Raw genomic sequence first — 22,081 nt, 5'->3', positions numbered from 1 at the left:
GATCACCCCTGAACGGTTATGGGATACCGGGGATCAAACCCAGGTCGGCTACTTGCAAAGCAACCCATGGTTTTGGGGCCACATGCGGCAGTTCTCAGGGGGTTCTCCTGGCTCTGCACTCAGGAATTACTACTGGCGGTGCTTGGGAGACCATATGGGGTTCCAGGGATCAAGCCTGGCTCCGTCACATGCAAGGCAAACGTCCTAACCACTGTACATTCTTGCCAGCCCAAACTTTCTTTTAAAGAACTGCTGGTAAGAGGGAAGAATTGGGTACCATTTTCTCTGGGGGCTCAAGCAATATCCAGGGGGCCTGAGGGCTACTCCATACAGCTCTCAGATAGCCAGCCATAAGGCCCCAGGCTGGGGCCCAGCTATGCTGTGGAATGATGTGGGGCCTGGCACAGACATGCAAGCCCTGAGTGGTCTCCCAGGCCCCAATGCCTGTTCTCGAAGACGGGATCTCTGCACACAACCCCCGAGTCCTGCTCACTCCAGGTCAGAAGAAGCCTCCCCAGATCCCCTTGTGGGCCGGGTGGAGACAAGGCCCACAGTCACTGCCACCCTCCAACACATACACACACACACACACACACACACACACACACACACACACACACACACACACACACACACAGGCTCCCTGCAGCACTAGGAGGAGCTGGGGGCTGCCTGCCCCCGGGCAGTCCAGAGACAGTCCAGCTGGGAAAGCCCTTGCCCTGCACAGCCAGCCCGGGTTCCATCCCGGCACCATCAGCGGTGATCCCTAAGCACAGAGCCAGGAGTAAGGCCTGAACACTGCCAGATGTGGCCACAAGAACAGAAAAGGGGCGGGAGGGGGGGTCGGGGCAGGAAAGAAGGGAGCAATAACCAAAACTGGGAACCAGGAAACCACCTTTCCCCTCCCCACCACCAGCTGAGGCCTAAAGGTCAAAAACCATGGCTGGAACACACATGCTCGGGGCCTGGATGGGCTCTCTGCCCACTGCCTGCCAGGACCCCCTCTCCAGCGAGACGCACCCAGGCCTCACCTAAAGTGTTCACAGTGACCACCTCACTGAAGGCGCTGCTCCCCAGCTTGTTCTGAGCCAGGACGCTAAACTGGTAGGCCGTCTCGGGCTCCAGGCCATCCACCAGCAGCCAATTGGGGCCCGGAGGCACCGGCAGAGACAGCCAGTCGTGGGGCCCAAACTGTGCCCGCTTCATCCTGACCAAAGGAAACAAGAGGACAGGGCCAAGGGGCCGGGGTGGGTCACACTGGACAGAGGAGGGTGCCCACGAGGGCCCTGCCCACCCGTCTAAATCCAACTGGCTGCCAGGGCTGTGCCAGTCCCCCACCCCAGCCATGCCACCCCCAGTAACTGCTGGGAGTATCTTCCCACAGGGCCACTCAGTACAAAGGATGCTCCAGACACCAGCCAGCAGCCCAGGGCATTATGGGAGAATCAAAACCCAATCACAGTCCCAAGAGCGGATCTGCCTGGGGTGGGCGGAACTCTCATGGAGGAGGGTACCAGACTCATGACACCCCAGGAAGAGGGAGGGGATCTGGTGTGCTTGGACACTGCCCTCCTGGGCACAGCCACGCGAGAGCTGGCAGAACCCAGAGGTGTCTCTACCCAACCAGACCCAAGTCGTGGAGAAGGTCCAGACATGGACAAAAGTAACAGGGGTCACCCCAGAGTAGGGCTGGCACCCCAAAGGCCTGAGAATGAGACATCAGCATAGGCATGAGGCTCAAGCAAGTGTGCAAGGATCAATCCCGGTGCCATGTTGCCCCCTGACTCCCACCTGAGCAGGCACCCGAGCAGGGGGTGGCCCCCATGACCAAAACGAAGACTGGGTGAGGGGAGGGGGGAGAGGAGGCGGGGGTCTCCTGCCCTGCACAGCCCATGGGGCTCTATTAGCAGGGAGAAGACATGGTGCCAGCGCTGCCTGAGACTTGGGTGCTGCCCACAGGGTCCCCACGGGAGCTGAAGCAGCACCAGCCGAGCAAGAAGCAGTGGCCAGCACCCACATCTCTGCCCACATCTGCATTTACGTCTGCATTAACATCTGCACCCACGTCTATGCCCATGTCTGCACCCATGTTTGCACCCTGCTGAGGCCTCGGTGAGAGGAGCAGGTGCCAACCTGCCATGCCAGTCAGGCCAGGGAGCCACAGCAACCATGCCCAGTGCACTGATGGCCATGTGGGAACAGAGCTGTAAGCAGCGAGGGGACCCCCAGTCTATGCCCAACTCCCCACTAAGGGAGGCCCATAGCTTACTGCCAGCAACCCCACAGCCCCCAGACCCTCACTGGCTCCCCACATGCTTCAGACCCCTACTAGCCCCTTCCCACCCTCCAGATCCCCACTGGCACCCCCACAACCCCAAGATCCCACTGGCCCCCACATCTCCCAGCCCCCCCACTGGCACCCCGACCCCCCAGGCCCCACTGGCCCCTCCCACCCCAGGTCTGCACTGGCCCCTGCACCCTCCAAAACCATATTTGCCCCGCAAACCCCCCACTGGCATCCCACAGGCCCCAGACTCCCACTGACCCCCAAGGCTCCTAGACCCCCACAGCACCCTCATAGGCCCCCACTGACCGCCACAGTCCCCAGGCCCCCACTGACCCCACAGCCCTCAGGCCCCAACTGATTCCCCACACCCCCCAGACTCCCATTGACCCCACACACACACACTGGCATCCTCACAGTCCCCAGACCCCCACTGGCACCCTCTAGGCCCCCACAGCCCCCAGACCTCCACTGTTCCTAGACTCCCCCAGCCCCCTTTCTCAGTCCAGCTTGTCTATCTAGCACCCGAACAGTGAGGACAGGAGGGGCCGGGGTGGAGACAGTGGGCCCCAACTCTCCCTGAAGCCTCCCAGCCCTGGCTGAAGCCTCCTCCCCAGCCCTGGCTGAAATGGGCGTGGAGGGGGAGGGGGAGGGGTGCATGTCCCCCACCAGGGTTCCCCTGGAGCCCAGAGTGGCTCAGGACAGGCCGTGTGGGTGGCGAAGGAGCTGCGTGGAGCAGACGGCAGAGCAGGCACTGCCCATGGCGCCTTCTGCGTGCCGCCAAGGTCCGGGCCAAGACCTCAAAGCACCGCGGCCCGGGCTGTGAAGAGGGTGGGAGAGGGGCGGAAGAGCCCCCAGGCTGCAGCCTCAGTGGCACCAGAGGCCACCTGCACACCCAGAACCGCCAGAGAGCAGAGAAGGGAAAGAGAAGAGCAGGGCCAGCATGACAGAACAGGGCCAGGGCTGTGCCAGGGTTCAGCCCGACACCGCCGGCCACAACTGCTGGGAGGGGCCCCGGAGCACCACTAGGGAGCCCCCTGGAAGAAACAGGATGAAGGAGAGACCCGGAGAGCACGGGGCACTGGGTGGGGCCGCGGAGGCGGCACTGTGGACCGGGTGCCAGGACCAACCGGGAAGGGCTACATGAGAACCAGACTCGGGTGTCCAGGGGCCTCAAGGGGCAGAGGAGTCTTGAAGGAGGTGCCCAGAGCCCAGGAAGTGGAGGCGGGCAGCAAGGAAAAGCCTCCCGAGGCAGGTCCCCTGGAGGCCGTGCCCTGGCCCGGCAGCCCGGGGCGGGGGGAGAAGCAGAGAGAAGCGTGCGGGGCGGACTCACAGAGGGCCGTACCAGACTGAGAATGTCTGCTCGTAGCCTCCGTCGTAGGCCGCCTCCCAGGACACGTTGGCCGTCGTCATGGACACCTGGACCCGGACACTGCCCGGGGCGTGGGGGCTGGTGCCTGGGGAGCAAGTGGAGACGCTCAGGCCGCAAAGGGCCCTGCCCGCAGATCAGGGCGCCCAGCAGGTCGCGGCAAGTCCGCAGAGGGGTGGGCAGGGGTGAAAGGGCAGCTCCGGGGAGACACCCGGCCGAGCATCATGGGGAGCAGGGCTGGTGCAGGAGACTGCCCCCCCCGCCCTGTCCACACACGGCCTCCAGGACACGGTGTGAAGGGCAGGTGGGCACGAGGTCCCCCACCGCACCTCATCTGAGGAGCTGGGGCTCACAGTCCCCGAGGTGACCAGCACAGCCCACAGGCCCTCCGGGACATGCCCACCCCCAGGAGGGCGGGAAACTGCAAGTGGGCTTTCAGCTGAGTACATGCCAGGCCGGGGTCCACCCGACTCGGTGCCAGACCACCCACCCGGCCCCACGACTGTCGGGGCTACCACCTGCTCCTCTGCTCAGTGCCAAGGGCCAGGCCTCTAACCTGCCATGGAGCCACCCCGGCGCTGGTGGAGTCAGTCCCCGGGGGGCCGGGGTAAACGGGAGCAGCAGTGGGGCGCCATGGGAAAGGGGGCCCCAGTTACCCTCTCAGGCCCAGCGAGCAGCCCGGCCTCCCCACCTGCCCCGGGACACAGGCACCTCGTGTCCAGGGAGAGAGGGCTGGGGAACTGGGCATCGGAGAAGGGGCTCCAGGGACAGGAGCCCACAGAGCCCAGAGCGGGAACCCGGGTAGAGGCGGCCGTACCAATGACGGTCAGGTGGGTGCTGGCAGTGATGCTGGTGACCACGTTGGTGGCGACACACTCCCACTCGCCGTGGTCCTCCTTGCTCAGCGCGCGGAACTGCAGGCTTCCGCTGGGCAGGGCGCTGTGCTTGCTCCTGCTGGGCTTCCCTACCTTGGCCAAGCAAGGGGGCAAGAGGGGGAGGGCGAGGCGGGGGAGGGCAGGGGAAGGAGCAGGGACAGGGGTTGGAGGGAGGAGGGTGGGGGCAGAAAAGGGCCGGAGGGGGAGGGCAAGGGGGTGGACAAGAGGGGACCAGAGGGCAGAGGGGCAGAGAAGAGAGGGGGTCCGGGAGAGGGACAGGAAGAGTGTAGAAGGGCAGGAGTGGAAAACAGAGTGCAGGGGGAGCAGGGCCGAGGGCGCAGGGTGGGGGAAGTGGGACACAGGGAGAAGCGGGGTGCAGGGGGAGAAAAGTCGCCACCACCACCTCAGGAGTCGTGAGAACAGAAGGAGCGGCCCAGATCCTGCACCCCTCTTCAGGGACATCTCCCTGACCCCCGTGGGGCTCACTAGCTTCTGGGTCAGGCAGGGATGTGGAGGATTCCCCCTCCCTACTACTCTGCCCGCCCAGGAGCTGCAGAGGCCCAGGGTCCCAGCTCCCTACACCCCTGCCCGCCCAGGGGCTGCAGAGGCGGGGGTCCCCCTCCCCCTGCCCACAGGTACCTTTCTCCAGGTGATGACAGGGAAAGGGTCGCCAGCAGCAGCACACGGGATGAGCAGCTCCCGGCCCGCCTCCTGCCTGTACTCCCAGCCTGGCAGCACCGTGAAGTACGGGGGGTCCTGGGGGAGCAGCACGGGTGTGATGTGGGGCTACCGGAGGGGGGTGGCGGGGTGGGGGCACCCGGCAGGGCTCACCTTCAGGACGAGCCGCGCGGGGGCCGACTGGCCCATGGTCCCCAGCGTGTTGTAAGGCACACAGGTGTACGTGCCCAGCGCCTCCTCTGTGGCCTCCTCAATGCGGATGGAGCCGTCCTCCAGGAGGGTCCAGCCCAGGTTCTGGCGGGGCACAGAGTGGGATCAGGGGGAGTCTGGGGCAGCCCCAGCCAACCTGTGAGGCCATGGCCGCCACCCGGGAGCGGTGTGCAGCCCTCAGCTTTCCTGAGGGCATGCAGGGGTGGGGGCTAGTGGGCACTCAGCCATGAGAGGCAGCATTGCAGGGGGGCCGGCAGCTTCCGTGCTGCACGTCTGCATGCTGTGTGTCCCTCTGTGTGTGCGTGCCTGTACTGTATGCGTGCATGCACACATGCCCGTGTCATGCATGCTGCCCAAGAGGTACCTGCACGCCTACACGATGCATGCCTGCATGTGTGCTTCACGCACGCCTGTCTGTGTGCTGTGTCTCTGTGCATGCCTCCATGCATGCGTACAGTGTGCGTGAAAACATGCCCACATAGTGCCTGCATGCCTACATGCTGCATGCCTGCATGTGTGCTGCATGCATACCTGTCTGCGTGCTGTGTCTCTGTGCATGTCTCCATGCATGTGTGCAGTGTACATGCAAACATGCCCACATCATGCCTGCATGCCTACATGCTGCATGCCTGCATGTGTGCAGCATGCTTGCCTGTCTGCGTGCTGTGTGTCTCTGTGCATGCCTCCATGCATGCATGCAGTGTGTGTGCAAACATGCCCGCATTGTGTCTGCACACCTACATGCTGCATGCCTGCATGTGTGCTCCACACATGCCTGCACATGTGCTAATTAGTGTGTATGCACACGCCTCCAGGCCAGCAGTGCTCAGCACCTTCTCCACCTGCAGGGGTCGTCCGTCCTTGTTCCACTTGACCAGGGTGGCCGGCGGCTCCGCGTCCACAGGGCAGCGGATATAGCCGTGAATACCCACGGGCACGTAGATGACGGGTGGCATGTTGAGGACTCGGGCAGGGTCTGCAGTGGATGCAAGAAAAAGCAGATGCCAGGAGGTGAGGGGGTGAGGGGTCATCCCTAAGCAGGCCCTGCACCTGATGGAGTGGGGGGTAGCCCCCACCACCCACAGACACAATCACATACACTCACATACATGTATACTCACATACATACATACACATACACTTATACAAATACAGATACTCACAATCACATGGATTCATACACTCACATATCCAGATACACTCATAGACACACAAACATATACATACACAATATATTCACAATCACATACATATACACTCACACACATACTCACAAATACACTCATATACAAATATTCCCACATATTACATGAATACACATATATTCACAATCACATACCCTCACATACAGTTATATACACATATACTCAGACAGACAACCATATACCACAACCACATACCCCAACACACATACACTCACATACTCATATACACTCAAACACATATACTCACACATTCACATATACACACATTTACTTACCCATATGCATATACACACATGCACTCACACATACACGTGTATGCACTTACCCATACACATATACTCAAATACATTCACATACATGCACTCACACATACACTCAGACATACCTACTCACATATGCACACATACATGCATGCACTCACATATATACATGCATACATATACATGCATATACATGCACTGATACACACATATACATACTGACATACATATATACACACTCACATATACACATATACACTCACATTTAAACACATACACTCACTTATACTCACATACACTCACATGAACACCACTCACATATACATACACTCACATATAGACTCAAACACAAATACTCACACATATTCACAATATACTCACACATACACACACATGCACTCATACATACAAATTCACATATACACATGCACACATATGCACATACTTTCACATGCTCACATATGCACATACTCATGCACTCATATACTCACACATACATATACTCACACATACACTCACATGTAAACATATATTCACATATACACATATATATTCATATACATACATACACTCACATATACATACATTCACTTATATACTCACACATATATTTATACATTTGCATGTACTCATATACACATACACTTGCACATTAACACATATGTTTTTTTTTTTTTTTTTGCTTTTTGGGTCACACCCAGCGATGCTCAGGGGTTACTCCTGGTTCTGCACTCAGGAATTACCCCTGGCAGTGCTTGGGGGACCATATGGGATGCCGGGGATCGAACCCGGGTCGGCCGCGTGCAAGGCAAACGCCCTACCCGCTGTGCTATCGCTCCGGCCCCACATTAACACATATGTACATACACACATTCATAAATACACTCACAAATACATATATTCACATACATGCATATATTCACATATATACTCTTACACATACAGTCACACATAGCATATACTCTAAAGTTAACAGGTATACTCACTCGTACACATATACTCACATTTGTATATAGATATACATAGACTCACATACACATATACTCTCACATAGACTCACATATATATGATCACATACACACTCGTATACATACACATACCCATATTCACATACAAACAATACACCACAAACAAATACACACATATACGCACATACTCAGCTATATAGATACACTTATCACATTTATACACATACTCACATGTACACATACATACACATGCGTGTATATATGCATACACAGATGTATACAGAGACTATATATACACACATACACACAGCGATATACAGACATGCACACATATAGAGACATACAGAGACATACGTACATACATACACATTCATACATACATATACACACACTCACATTCACACACATACATATACTCACACATACACTCACATACAGCTGAGATCTGAGAAAAGGTCCCTGAGCCCTGGGGTCCAAGCCCAGGTGCTGCCTGGCCAGCCCTGTCCCGCTTCTGGCTGAGGGAATTAGAGAGGCTGAGCCCTGCGGCGGCCCCCGTGGTCCAAGGCCCCCTGTCCGGTGCCAGCTCCACCCCGCTGATGCCCTGTGAGTGGAGGGTGGCCTTGGCAGCCCGCCCTCCGCTTTCCCTGCCCACTGCACTCACACTGCACTGTGAGGTAGGCCGAGGCGGACGGCGAGCGGCCCAGGCTGTTGCTCGGGACACAGGTGTACCTCCCCGCATCCTCGGGCTTCACCCGGAAGATGATAAGGGTGCCATCAATGAGGATCCGCACGCGCAGCTTCAGGTCACTGCGGGGACAAGCAAGGGCGCTGAGGGCCCGGGCCGGGCGGCGTCCCCCTCTCCAGGGACCCGAGGGGCAGGCGGGGCTCACTTCTGAAAGTAGACATTCTCGTCGTGCCAGTACCAGGTGTAGGTGAGGTTGCCGGGATACGCTTCCGCCCGGCATGTGAACAGAGCATCCTGGGAGATGTTGACAGTGATGTTCTCCGGCGGTGAGACGATGAAGGGGGGCCCTGGGGAGACGGGGAGCAGCATGACCTCCCCTGGAGGGGGCAGGGCTCCCCGGTCACACACAGGCTAGGAGGGAGGGCGGGCACCGCCACACTCCCCTCCCCAAAGAGCCCAGGGACACACGTGGCCTAAGGCGAGGCCAACGCCTGCTGTCCCCACCCTCTGTCCATCCTGGCACCCAGCCCTCTTCCACACACAGGCACACATCTGCGAGCTGCTGTCCACTGCACGGGCATGTGTGCGGCACCCACACACTGGCCACGGTCACACACACACACAACCCGTCCCTCCGTGGAGCCAAAGGTGACACAAAAGACGCAGGGAAGCCCCTCTGCGGGCACAGCGAGGGCTGTGCCCCCAGAGGCAGCAGAGGCTGGTCCTGCCCACCTGCTGGGGTGAGACAGGCAGCGCAGGGAGAGGAGTCGGGTGAGCAAGAGGGAGGGTGGGATTCAGCACCTCAGTGCTGCTGCCCACACAGGCACGGCTGCCACCTAGCTCTGTCCCTCCTGCGGCCTACATGGGGCCAATGCTGACGCTCGGCGCCCGGGGGGTGGGGTGGCTGGTAGGGCCTGCACTCCAGCACCTGGGCAGGCTGGACAGCGGAACAGCTGCCACAAAGCCTCACAGTTCCGCCCACCAGCGGTGGCTGGCACAGCGGGTGGACAGGCTCAGCATCACTCTGGGGGAGCAGCAGAGGGGGCTCGGCAATGCCAGGGCCCCAGGCCGGGCCAAGTGGCCTCTGTGATGCTGGCTCCAGCCTCCCAGCTCTGCCAAACGCCGGGTGTTATTTAAGCCTCTGGGTTTGGGCGCGGCGCCCCGTCCTGATTTATTGATGCCATCACTAATGGATGAGGGAGGGAGCGGCATGGTAAGATGCTAGCAGGACGGAACCACGAAAGCACTCAGCACACTGCCCCCACGCCTCATTGGCAGAGCAGCAGGTCCCATGGGAGCCCCCGCCTGATCACTGAGAGGAGCCTTCCCCAACCCCCACCTCTCCACAGAAAAACCCACTGCAGTTCAAGTGCAAAAGGCCCGGGGCCGGCCAAGACCGGAATGCTTGCCTTACCTTGGACCAGCAGGTGGGTGGTGTGGACCGCCTCCCCCTGGATGCTGTACGCACGGCACGTGTAGGCACCCCTGTCCTCCCGACTCACTGCGGTCACTGTCAGGCTGCCATCGCTCACCTGCGGACAGGTGAGACCGATGGGACCACCCCAGGCCCATGGGTCCCAGGCTCCTGCACCCGGGTACCTGGGGGGACAGAGGCACGCTTTGCATGCCCTCAGACAACAGTGATGTGGCACTGGTGGGTCTGTGCCAGGCAGGGGTCTGGTGCCATCTGAGCCCCAGCCACGCCTCTACGGGAGGTTCCGGCCCACGGCAGAAAAACAGGCCCAGAGAATCCAACTCACCTGGAACTTCCCACTCGCTCCCAGCAGCATCCCCTCCTTCAGCCATGTGACGACAGGCTTGGGGTTCCCGAAGGCGGAGCAGGTCATAGTGACGCTGCCGCCCTCCTTGGCCTCAATGTACTGTGGGGGTGTCTCTGTGAAGGTGGGGGGAGCTGCAGAGAGAGCATTGGCTGGGCTAGCACCTGCAGGGTCTCCGGTGTACACCCAGGTGTGACCTCGCCAGGGGCAGGGATGAGGCAGGCAGGGAGTGTGGGCCAAGGTGACAGCCCCCATGTACCAGCCCTAGGCCTTGCCCTTGTCCAGATCTGTGTCCCAACCAATGATGTTCAAGGCCCATCGGGCAAGACAGCTGGGACCAGGGACCGGGGAACAACAGGGCAGCCCCTCGGCCCCCAGCACTGGTCCAGCACCCTCAGCTCTCCCCCTGTGGTCCAGACCTGGGGCCCTCTGCCCGTCACAGGACACACCATAACCCACCTCACTTCTGACCTTCACCAGCCACTTGCTCCCCAACAGGTCCCCGAGATCATAGGACCAGGTCCCTGAAATCACAGAACCTTCTACCTCCCAGACAAAGCAGGAAAAATTCTGGAGAACTTCCTCTTCCCAACCCTCTAGTGAAAACCCCCAGACAATGCAGGGGAAACCCCCAGAACCTTCCTCCCCCAGGCAATGCAGGGAAAACCCTCCAGAACCTTCCTCCCCCAGGCAATGCAGGGGAAAACCCCCAGAACCTTCCTCCCCCAGGCAATGCAGGGAAAACCCTCCAGAACCTTCCTCCCCCAGGCAATGCAGGGGAAACCCCCAGAACCTTCCTCCCCCAAGCAATGCAGGGGAAACCCTCCAGAACCTTCCTCCCCCAGGCAATGCAGGGGAAACCCTCCAGAACCTTCCTCCCCCAGGCAATGCAGGGGAAACCCTCCAGAACCTTCCTCCCCCAGGCAATGCAGGGGAAACCCTCCAGAACCTTCCTCCCCCAGGCAATGCAGGGGAAACCCCCAGAACCTTCCTCCCCCAGGGAATGCAGGGGAAACCCTCCAGAACCTTCCTTCCTCCCCCCACCACAATGCAGGGAAAAAAACCCAGAACCTTCCTCTCCCCAGACAATGCAGGGAAAGCCAGTTCCGCTGCCCTCCTCCTCACAGGCTACTCCCTTCCCAGCTCTGAGTGTGCCCACCACCCCAGCCCCCTGCACAGGGACCTGGACGCACCCGGCAGCACAGACCTGTTTGCCTCGGGACTCTGGCCCCAAGGTTCCCAACCCTACAGCCTGAGGTGAGGGTCCCACTTGACCAGCACCCATGAGGAGCTTGTCCGGGAATGGTGAGCGCCGCCCCGACACCCGTGTCAGGATGGACAGTGCCCTGCTCTTGGGGCTTCTCCACCCCCAGTGCTCTCAGCCCCACATCTCTCCAGGAGCCTCTGAAGTGATCGTGGGGTGCTTGGAGTAGGGAGTCTCATGCCTTCTCCCTACGCCCTTCCTCTCTCCCGCCCCCCCCCACTCTGCTATACTGAGTTACCCTGAGTCCCCCATGTAGGACAAGAAGCCCCGCCTTACGGCCCAGCACTGGGCTGTGCCCTGCCTCCAGTGCCCCCCAGTGCCCTCATGGGTCCTGCAGAGACAAACCCTTGGCATCCTTGCCCCCAACCACTCCAACAGCTCTTGCCAGGACTCCCTGAGCACAGATGGGCCCACACACGCTCAGCTCCAAGCACAGTGCCCGGAGGGGACCGGACCCAGGGGCACGGGGGAGCTGCCACAGAGCCACCAGGGCGGTGCAGAGACGGCTCCAAGCTAGACCAGGACAGCACCAGGATGGCGCCAGAGCTTAAACATCTGAGCCCCAAGTTCAGTCCCTGGCACAGCAGCACATGCCCAGTGGGGACCATAAATGCCACAGCTGGGGTCTCTGCGGAGCTCCACCGTGGGCAATCCCTGGCTAGCCCAGCACCTGAAGTGTGTGAGTAGCGCAGCCCAATGCAACATCTCATCACAACCGCAAGAGCAGAGGGGTGGCCAGGTGACACTCTGGGCTGTGGCCTGGGACCCACGCTCTGTCCCCACACTGCCAGGAACAGCCTCGGAAACATTGTCACAGGTGGTTCAAAACAACAAACTTGGGGGCCGGAGCAATAGCACAGGGGGTAGGGCGTTTGCCTTGCATGCGACCGACCCGGGTTCGATCCCCAGCATCCCATATGGTCCCCCAAGCAGAGCCAGGAGTAATCCCTGAGCATCGCTGGGTGTGACCCAAAATGCCAAAATAAATAAATAAATAAAACTTGGGGTGGGCCGCAGTGACAGTACTGTGGGTACAGTGTTTGCTTTGCACATGGCCAACCTGGGTTTGATCCCCAGCACCCAATTGGGCCCCCAAGAACCGGCAGGAGTGACCCCTGATCTCAGAGTCAGGAGTAAGCCCTGAGAACTATGACCCAAAAAACAAAACAAACCCCCCCAAAAATAGAATGAAGAGTCCTGAGTCTTGGGACCGAAATGATAGCACAGTGGGAAGGGCATTTGCCTTGCATGCAGCTGACCCAGGTTCAATGCCCAGCATCCCATATGGTCCCCTGAACCTCATCAGGAGTGATCCCTGAGCACTAGCAGGTGTGTCCCAAAACAAAGCAAAAATATTGAGTCTCATTACACGTGCACACACAAGTACCCCACATTCCCAGCAAAGTCCTGTCTGGTTCCATAGGATGCTGGAAAGAGGGGGTCCTAGCCCCCACCCATCTGCTGGAAGGTTTTGGAACCCTCACACTGTGCTTTCCTGTAGCAGGATTCTGTGCTCTGCACCCTCCTTGCCAAGCCTGCCCTTCAGAACACACTTAACACTACCACTGCTGCCTCTATTACCTCTACTGTCAAGCTTCAGAGAAAAGATAATAAATTAAATTACGTCCTGAAGTGACAAATTAATTACTAATTACATAATTACTTTATTATTTAGGTGCTAATCAAGAAAGTACTTTGAACAATTTATAGTTTTCAGGAAAATAATGGTTTGCCTGTCGATTATTTACTGAATTAGGTGTTAGCTTGCCAGCTGCATTTCCAGGCTTCTTTCTTTCCTCCGAGAGGCCTGTAATTAATAGTGTAGGTTCAAACAGCCTGGCCGGGTCTCGGGCCATTCTCCGACCTCAGGCAAGTCTTGGCTTGGGCTCGAGGGGTTATTTTTCACGTGTGATAAAGAAATAATTGGGTCTGTTTCCACCCAGCTGGTCTTCCAGAAAAGAGAAGAGACAGTTTGTGAGTCTTATTTTTCACTGGCCTTTCATTTTTTCCAAAGGTGATCCCTGTCAAAACTGCCCAACGGTGGACACCCAAGAACAGCCTCGCTCTGGACTCGTCCCTTCATTAATGACACATCTCTGCTGGAAGGTGCCCCAGAACTTGAGGGAGGGAGCGAGACACTCCTGCCCCCTTGGGAGTCAGCGGCAGTTCTGCCACATGTGGAGATGAGGGTGCCCTGGAAAGCACCCAGGATTCCCTGATGACACATTCTCATAAACCACTCGGCTCTCTATCCTCCGAACATCCAGGCACACTCTTCCCTCTGCCTGGAGCACCTTTCCCTGTAGCCCCTGGCCGCCATCTGCCAGGGCAGACTCTGAAGTGCTCACTGGTGCAGAGCTGGGTCTGTCGCCTGCTCACCAGACCCACAGCACCCACCTCTGGTCCTAACTGGCTCTTCAGGTGCTGGTGCTGGTGGTGGCCACAGGACCTAGCCCAGCCCGACTCTGGGGACCCCATCCTGCCCACAGTCAGTCCCCGAGCCTGCATGGATAACTGCTGGAGAATGCACAGCACTTTTGTGGACCGTCGTCCTCTGCCTGTACACCCAAGGTCCTTCCTCTGTGACTTTGTCCCTGCACGACATCGCCCTCTGATGTCATTCTTCTATCTCGTGGGAGGAGCAGGGCCATCATTCATACCGGCGACCCTAGTGAGATGCTGAGTCCTCAGATGGCCCTGTGACACACAGCATTTTCCGTCACGGAAAAAAACAAAGCTCAGAGAGGGGACAGAAGTGGTCGAGAGCAGGACTGCGGTCAAGAGGACACACAGCCAGTCCTCATTTTTCATTCTGGTTTCAGGATTTGATCCATACCCGGCAGCGCTCAGGGGCCAGAGAGTTGCTCCAGGACCACTGCCTACAGTGCTCAGGGGACCACAAGGTGCCCAGAAATGACCCTGGGCTTCCCTCACGCAAAACCTGCCCTCGGCCCTTTAAACTGTCACCTCGATCCCAGAAATCAAATTGCTCGAGGACTGTATCCAAGCTTACTCCAGGCCCAGCAATTAAGGATTCACCCCAAACCAACTCACCCCCCACCTCTGCAGTCAGACAAACTGAGACACATATGCCACAGACCTAGCACACAATTCCGGGGGGAAGGCCATGGGCTGTCCCTGGCAGCAGCCTGCCTGCCTGAGACCAGAACAGCTGGAGAGACACGCCCAGGAGCGCAGGGCGGTGGTGCCCAGGGATCTGAGCTGTTTCAGAAAGTGCATGAGAGAGAGACAGACAGAAGCAAAGCAACGTGGGGATCTCTTGGCTTGTTCACTTGGCGAAGCTTTTAGTAGCAAATTTACCTTCCTAATTATGTTTAGCTTGAGCTAATATTAAGACGAGTTTTCGTTCCCGGCACACACAACAGCTGGCATGGAAAGGAGGTGACTCAAAGCGTGCGGGCGTGGGGATTGCCCACCCTGGGGTGGAAAGAAGCTCCCTTCACCCATTGTTTAGCACTGGCAGGCGGGAACCACCACATCTGTGGGTCAGCATGGGCCCCCGCAGGCTGACCAGGGCCACCAGTGCTACCCCAGGCGAGCACTCTGGCCAAAACAGTCCTCCGGAGACCCTGGGGGAGAGACACTGTCCTTCAGAGCTGCCCAGGCCCCTGCTCCCCACCAAAGGTCTCCAGCTGCAGACACCAAAGCCATAGGGCCCAAAGCCGAGACACCCTTGCGGCCCCCACACCCTTGCGGCCCCCACACGGCCCCTGCAGCACTTAAGACTCCGCAGAGTGAGTCCAGAGAAGGGTCAAGCCTGCCCCAGCCGTCCGTGGGGACCCACACACTTCCACCCACCTCCCCCTGTTCCTGCCTCCTTCTTCTGCACAGGAGTCCTCCCGGCATGCAGAGAGCTGCTCCACTGGGGAGATGCCCCTACCCCATGCCCCAAACCCCACCCACACAGAACCCTGCAAACTGCCACCGCCCTAGTCAAGCGGGGGCACACAGACAGTGAACTCTGTCCAGACACAGTGGCCAGAGCCATCACTGTCCCTTTCCACACAGGTTCCAGAGCCGGACAGGAGGCCCCAACTGACAGGGGTGCCTTCCTACACTGAGGGCAGGGCGAGACCCCAGTAACGCCCCCCACACGCACACCGCATAGTTCTGGGATGCATCTGGGTAACGGAACCAAACTAGTAATCTCAAAGGACGGTGGTGCGCTAAGCTTCTTGTTACCCCATTAGCAAGTGCAGGATAGGACATCCCCCGCCCCCCTCACCCCCTACAGCCTCCTCCAAGCTGCCTCTGGTGCTCACACCCCACCAGACACTCCTCCAGTCACGGAGCTGCCCCCCCCACCGCCTTCTGCTCCCCACTGGGTCCTTGCAAGGGTGACGGCTGGGAAGTGGGAGCTGGGGGATGAAGTAGGAGGGGCGTTTGTGGCGGGGCCCAGAGCGGGGAGGCGGGGCCAGGATCCAGAAGGCGGGGCCAGGGGTTGGGGGCGGGGCCAGGAGCCTAGAGGAGAAGTAGTGGGGGAGGATGGAACAGGGTGGAGTGAGGTCAGGGATCGGGAAAAGGGAATGCAGCTGGACCGCACCTTATGGGGAGGAAGGGCAGGGAGGAGGGGCTGGCAGGGAGGTGAGCTAGGAGGCTGGGGTGCAAGAGGGAGACCTCAGAGAGGGGGGCCCCACCGTTGATGGTGAGGTGCACCCAGCTGCCATTGTGGAAGGTGTCATATTGCTGGTCCAGCATGAGAACTTTGCACTCGTACCAGCCCTGGTCTTCAGAGCGCACCTGCTCCAGCCGCAGGGATGCCTTGTCGTGAAGACTCGCCCGCCCTAGAGGAACAGAGTGGACAGGAGGCCCAGAGGTCATCAGGACCAGGGCAGCAGCTCTTTACCTCACACTCATGTCAAAGGAGGAGGACCCCACATAGCTCCCACACGCTCCCATGGCAGGGGTTCAGGAGAACAGTTGGCATCAACCTCGGGCAGCAGGTGGCCAAGGAAAAGGCATAAAGCCTTGGTCAGAGCCATTCCCCCACCACCACCCTCCCCGCCTGCAGCCTCAGCTGCCTGCCATCTCCCTGCCCCACCACCCTGTCTGGACAGAGGGAAGCCTCAGTCCCTTAGAATATACCCTTCTTCTGGGGCTCTCTTGGGGCAAAGGAAGAGCACAAGGGTTATAGGGCTGGGGCTGGGAGAGGGAGAGATGGGCAGAAAGACAGACAGACAGACAGACAGACAGAGACAGAGACAGAGACAGACACACACACAGAGAACTCTAAGAAGAAAAACTATTCAGAGCCCAGAAGTCAGAAGATAAGAGCAGTGACCCACCAACTTCCTCTCTTCGATGAAATCCCAGCATGCACTCCCATGTTCACACACATCCGCACATGCAAACACACTCCCTGCACACATCCCTCTGCAAATGGTTTCCACACCTGCTCATATGCAAATCTATGCAAACACATACTCAAATGCACACACACCTGCCCACACTCAAACACAGCCCTCTGTAAACATTCACTCAGACACACTCAAACACTACTATGAACATACTTGTGTACAAACACATTTGTGTGCACACAGGTAAAAGTCTGTGCACACACACCTGCTCATGCATACACACATATGCTCCCATGCATACTGACATGTATGTGCATATGCAATCAGTCCCTTGCACAGATACACACTCATCCACCCTGTGCCCTCCTCCCCAGCGGGCTGGTGGGCAGCTGCTGGAAGTGACTCACTGCAAGGCCTCTGTGGGCAGGGGCAATTGCAGGGCAACACACCAGGGCTGGAGCAGGGAAGCTGGAGCAGCCGCAGAAGTGACAGCAGGCACTGACAGTGACACAGAGAGCCAAGAGGCCACTTACACCCAGAGACAAGGATGGGAGGAAGGAGCAAAGTGAAGCTGAGGGAGAGAGGGAGGGGTGGAGCCACATAGCACCCCTGCAGCCCCACAGCCTGGCCGAGGTACCAGCTCAGACTCCACTTCCTGCAGAGACCAGCCCTCGGGCCCAGCCTGGCTCCTCTGCCTCTGCCCAGTGCCCCTGGGCTGTGTCACTTAGCCAAGCTTTCTGCATGCAGCACCTGCTCCTCCCTTGCCTCCACCACTTAATTAAAACCTACTCAGTCCCCAGGATGGCAGGGACCGTGGAAACAGAGATAATGGGAGTGAAAGATAAGAAGCAATAGAGATAAGCAGGGAGCAGGGCTGGGTGGGGGCTGGGCTGAGGGGGGTGGGCAGGAGGGTGCAGGTGCCTTCCTAGGAGAACAGCTGGGAGGAGAGGGGACAGAAGGGACCAGCCCAGACCTTACCTGCATACTCAGGGTCCACGTGAGGGGGATAGTAGCCGAACTTGATGAAGATGGGGATGGGCACCCCGAACTTGAACCACTCCACGACATAGGGTGGGGGCTGGCCTGTCACCGGGTGGATGACGTCGCATCGCAGAACCACGCCCTCGCCGGCGCGGGCAGTCACAAACTCTGGCTCCTCTCGCAGGCCGTGGGCACCTGCCAGGACACACAGGAAGTGCCTTGGGCGCCCCCACATACACAAGAAGGTCTGCAAGCCCGGTGCCTCCTGCTCCCCTCTGCCGAGTCTCCCCAGCACTGAGTTCCCCACATCCTGGAACCTGAGGGGGGCTGGGGGAGAGGAGAAAGGAGCCCTCCCTTGGACACCCCCAGAATCAGCCCTCCCCTGCCCCCTGCATGCAGAGATCCAGGGCCTCCGCTGCAGGGCGGACTCAGGGAATCCCCAACCAGCCAGAGGCCCTTTGTAATGGGAAAGCAGGGCGCACCCCCCCAACTGTGCCCTCCACATCCATCAGCCTAAGAAGCCCTGCCATCACTGAAAGGGCCGGTGAGCCAAGAGAACCACCCTACCCTCAGCAAAAGTCAAGCTGGGGATAGGCAGAGGACTGGAGGGGAAGGACAGAGCAGGGAGAGGCCACCAAGGGTCAGCAGGGGCAGTTAACGCAGACACATCTTCAGGGCTAGCCTCGGACTTCCCGCTGGCCCAGACCGATTCGCCAGAGAGGAGTAAGCCCATTTCCACCCACAAAGTCACCTTGACCAGTTCGCCAGCCCATGAGAGCCACTCCCTCCACCTTCCCCACCCCCCACCCCCACTCAGCCTGCGCACAGTGCCCCCGCCCCACCGCGGGGCGCGGCAGCACCAGGGACAGCTCCTCTGGGCCAGTGACTCTCCCACAGTGTCTGTCCGGGCTGCCTCACTGACCCCTGGGGCCCCAGGGTATCCGCCCACTGTCCTCCTCCTATCTCGGGGTCTCTGCCTCCTTCTGCGTGTCCAGCTCCAGCTCTAGTTCTGTCCTATTTCTCTCCAGCTCTCTCATGCCTCTCGGGGTCTCTGTCTCTCTTCATGTCTCTGGTTTTTGGATTTTTGTAGGTTGGGTTTTTATTGTTTTTGGTTGGGGGCCACACCCAACTGTGTTCAGGGCTTGCTTCCGGCTCTGTGCTCAGAGTCTGCTCCTGCAGGCGCTCAGGGGACCATATGTGGTGCTGGAGATCGAACCTAGGTCAACTGAGTGCAAGGCAGGGGCCTTCCTCACTGGACTATCTCTCAGGCTCTCTTCAAGTCTCTTTGTTGTAGAATTTCTCTCCAGCCCCTGCTCGGGTGCTGACTGCTGCCTGTTTCTGCTTCCCAGCATCTGTCAGTGTGTTTGCATGTGTGTGTACATGTGCGATTGTGTGTGGCACACGTGTGTGCATTCACTGTGTGCATATCTATGTGGGTTATGTATAAGTATGTGCATGTGTCAGCATGCATGTGTGCCGAGGAGAGTGGGTTTTGGTTCCCCTGTGCAGTGAGAAAGGTACTGCCACTTGTCTGTGTGGAGAAAATGCATCTGTGCTTGTGCATTTCGGGGTTGGCATCCCACTCCCTTTGAGTGTCTGTCTGTCTGTCGTCTGTGAGTCTCCCTGAATCCCTGGCACTCTTTCCCCCTCCCCCTCTCTTCTCTTCCCCTGCAAGTTGCGGAAGGAGGAGGAGGCCAGCCCTGCCAGAAGCCGATTGGTTCCCGGTGACATCACTGTTTTCCAGAGAAAGAGCTAAGATCACAGAGTATTTTTGGAGCCAAGCAGAGCTCTGCACTCACCTGCCGAGGCCCCAGCAGGCTTCCTAAACCCCCACCCCCAACCCTGCTTCAGGCTAAGTTTGAATCCCAGCCCCCTCAGGGAGAGCAGGGAGATGGCCAGCTGCCTTAGGTGCCTCCCCCAGCACCCCAGGGACACCTCGGCAGGGCAGACCCCTGGCTCCCAGTACAAAGGCTGATCCTGGGCCTGAGAGGGACACATGCAGGCACCATGAGTGACCAGGAAGCATAGAGGGAAGCACACACCCACACACATGTTGTTGTCTGTGCAACCTCAACATGAGGATTATGCATGTGCTGTGTGAGCATACATGTCCACACATGTGAGCCTGTGTGTCTGTGTTATTTGTGTGTGCATGAGTGTGTGTACTTGTGTGAGCACCTGTGTGTGACTATGTGTGTACATGTGTGAGTGTGCATGTATGAGTGTCTGTGTATATGTGAACATGAATGTGTGTACACATGAGTGTGTGCATAAGTGTGTATTGTGATCATAAGCTTGTGTGTATGTGGGAGCATGTATTTGTGTGTATGTGTGAGCGTGTGCACGTGTGAGTGCAAATGTGCTGTATGAGTGTGTGCATGAGGGTGAATGTGTGTGCATGTGTATGTGCATGAGCACATGTGTGCATGAGTGTGAATGTATGCACATGTTCATGTGCATGTGCATATAAGCATGAATGTATGTACAGGAGGGTGAGTGTGTGTGGGTGTGTATGTGAGTGTGAATGTGCACATGTGTGCCTGCGTGGGAATGTGTGAGGTCATGAGTACAAGTATGTGCGTGTGAATGTGTGTGAGGAGAGGGTGTGTGTGCTCATGGCCAAGGAAAGTGTGTACATGCATGCACACATCTGTGAGTGTGTAGTGCTGCCTTACCAGGCAACGAGAAGAGAAAACAGAGGGGCCCAGGGCCAGGGTAGAGGCAGGCCCGCTCATGCTCACACTGAGGTGGGGCGGCCTGTCCCCAGAGCCCCTGCTGCTCCTTCATCACACCTGCACAGGCTCATTCACACCGCATAGAGATGAGCAGCCGGTGTTGCCACCCCAGCCTGCTCCCCCCCTTCAGCTGCGCCCCTAGCAAAAGCAGGTGGAGAGGGACAGCGCCCAGCCTGTCAGCAGGGTGGGGACCAGGGGAGAGAACAAAGAGCATGCCCTGTGCCCCCCTCCCAGCCCAGCTCCCTGGGCTCCCCCCCACCCCTGCTGCACCCTGCGCCCAGCGGGCCCACAGCACACCTAATACTTTCCCCAGAAGCGCCTGGTGCGAAGAGGACCTGAGAGGGCCAGAGTCAGGGACATGGACATGAGGGGCAGGTGTCCAGGAAAATGAGGGGGGAGGGAAGAATACAAAGGACTCAGCGCTAGACCTGAACACAGGATCCCAGCTGAACCTGGGGGGTAGGGAGTGGGGGTGGGCTGCAGCAGGAGGACCCCAACCCCTCCAGGAGGACAGCGGTGGAGAGGTACAGCCAGAAGTGCAGCCTGGAGGCTGTCGTGATCACTGGCCAGCTGCTCCCCCAGGCATGGGAGAGTGTGCAGGAGGGATGTGGGGGTCACCTCCTGGGAAGCAAGTCAGTAAGTAAGAGGCAAGTCAGCTATCTCTGGGCCAGGTGGAACGCAGCAGGCAGCTCAGCCCCTTCCACAGCCACACGGTGCCAAGGTAGCAGAGCCTTGCCCACTCACACTGGTGGGAGGACCCTGGACGGGCCAGCCTCAGGTCTGGGTGGATGCAACCTTTCTAAATGCCCACCGTGCGCCTGCCTCTGGGCTGGGCCTCCAACAGGAAGGTTGGATCAGCCCACACAGCCCACCTGGCCAGTCCATGCCAAGTGCAGAGGAAGCCACCCGGAGGCCACACGCTGACCCCGCCCCCATCAGGTTCGGCTGCCCCTGCCTTTCGGCTCTGTTCCTCATCCCAATGTGCTCCCAAGACACAGCCACAGGTGCATCATGGCCAGAGGTGAATAGACCAGGCTCAGGAGAGGGGGAGGGGGAGGGGGGCCTGCCCTGGGGGGGCCTCTGTCTGCGACCCTGCTGCTGGGGCCTGGGTGTGGGTTGTAGGAGGGGTCAGGTTTCCCACATTTCCTGGAGGTCAAGCCTGGCAGGGCTTCCTCCTCCTCCTCTTCCTCCTGTGCTCCTCCCCCTCTTCTTCCTTGGCCCAACTGGAACCACAGGTCTGTGGTCTAATAATACCAGCGCCAGCCGCTGCCACCTCCATCTGCAGCCTAAAAATACCCCTGAGGGTTCCAATGCGGCCCAGCCCCCGGGAACCCTCCCCCGAGAACCCAGGAGGCACCCCAAGGGTTTGCCCGAGGACCACAGAGGGCAAAATATGGGCCAGCCCCTTCTGGCCAGAGCTGCCAAGCAGCCTGGTGCACTTGTCCTGGCCAGAACAGCCTCAGTTGGATGT

At 58.7% G+C, this 22,081-nt stretch overlaps 1 protein-coding gene across 6 annotated transcripts in view; it reads right to left on the bottom strand.

The window, feature by feature from the left end:
- The window catches only part of IGSF9B (immunoglobulin superfamily member 9B), a 76,351-nt gene that overhangs the window by 49,561 nt on the left and 4,709 nt on the right, over nt 1-22,081 (bottom strand). For 5 of the 6 annotated variants that reach the window (XR_008629351.1, XR_008629350.1, XR_008629352.1 and 2 more), the window contains exons 2-13: nt 17,873-18,070; nt 16,235-16,381; nt 10,295-10,446; nt 9,949-10,066; nt 8,740-8,881; nt 8,511-8,656; nt 6,250-6,392; nt 5,360-5,500; nt 5,168-5,284; nt 4,471-4,621; nt 3,618-3,741; nt 1,032-1,207 (exon numbers count right to left, since the gene is read on the bottom strand). Coding sequence is in view for 3 of the 6 variants with exons in the window: in XM_055133355.1 (XP_054989330.1) it covers nt 1,032-1,207; nt 3,618-3,741; nt 4,471-4,621; nt 5,168-5,284; nt 5,360-5,500; nt 6,250-6,392; nt 8,511-8,656; nt 8,740-8,881; nt 9,949-10,066; nt 10,295-10,446; nt 16,235-16,381; nt 17,873-18,070 (1,755 nt within the window). In the remaining 3 variants the exon portion in view is untranslated. The remainder of the gene's footprint in view (nt 1-1,031; nt 1,208-3,617; nt 3,742-4,470; nt 4,622-5,167; nt 5,285-5,359; nt 5,501-6,249; nt 6,393-8,510; nt 8,657-8,739; nt 8,882-9,948; nt 10,067-10,294; nt 10,447-16,234; nt 16,382-17,872; nt 18,071-22,081) is intronic. The other variant, XM_055133356.1, reaches the window with a different exon arrangement.

Source organism: Sorex araneus, chromosome 3 (genome assembly GCF_027595985.1).
Source record: "Sorex araneus isolate mSorAra2 chromosome 3, mSorAra2.pri, whole genome shotgun sequence".
Taxonomy (NCBI): domain Eukaryota; kingdom Metazoa; phylum Chordata; class Mammalia; order Eulipotyphla; family Soricidae; genus Sorex; species Sorex araneus.
Note: the sequence above shows the minus strand (reverse complement) of the source record. Positions and strands in the feature narration are given on the sequence as shown.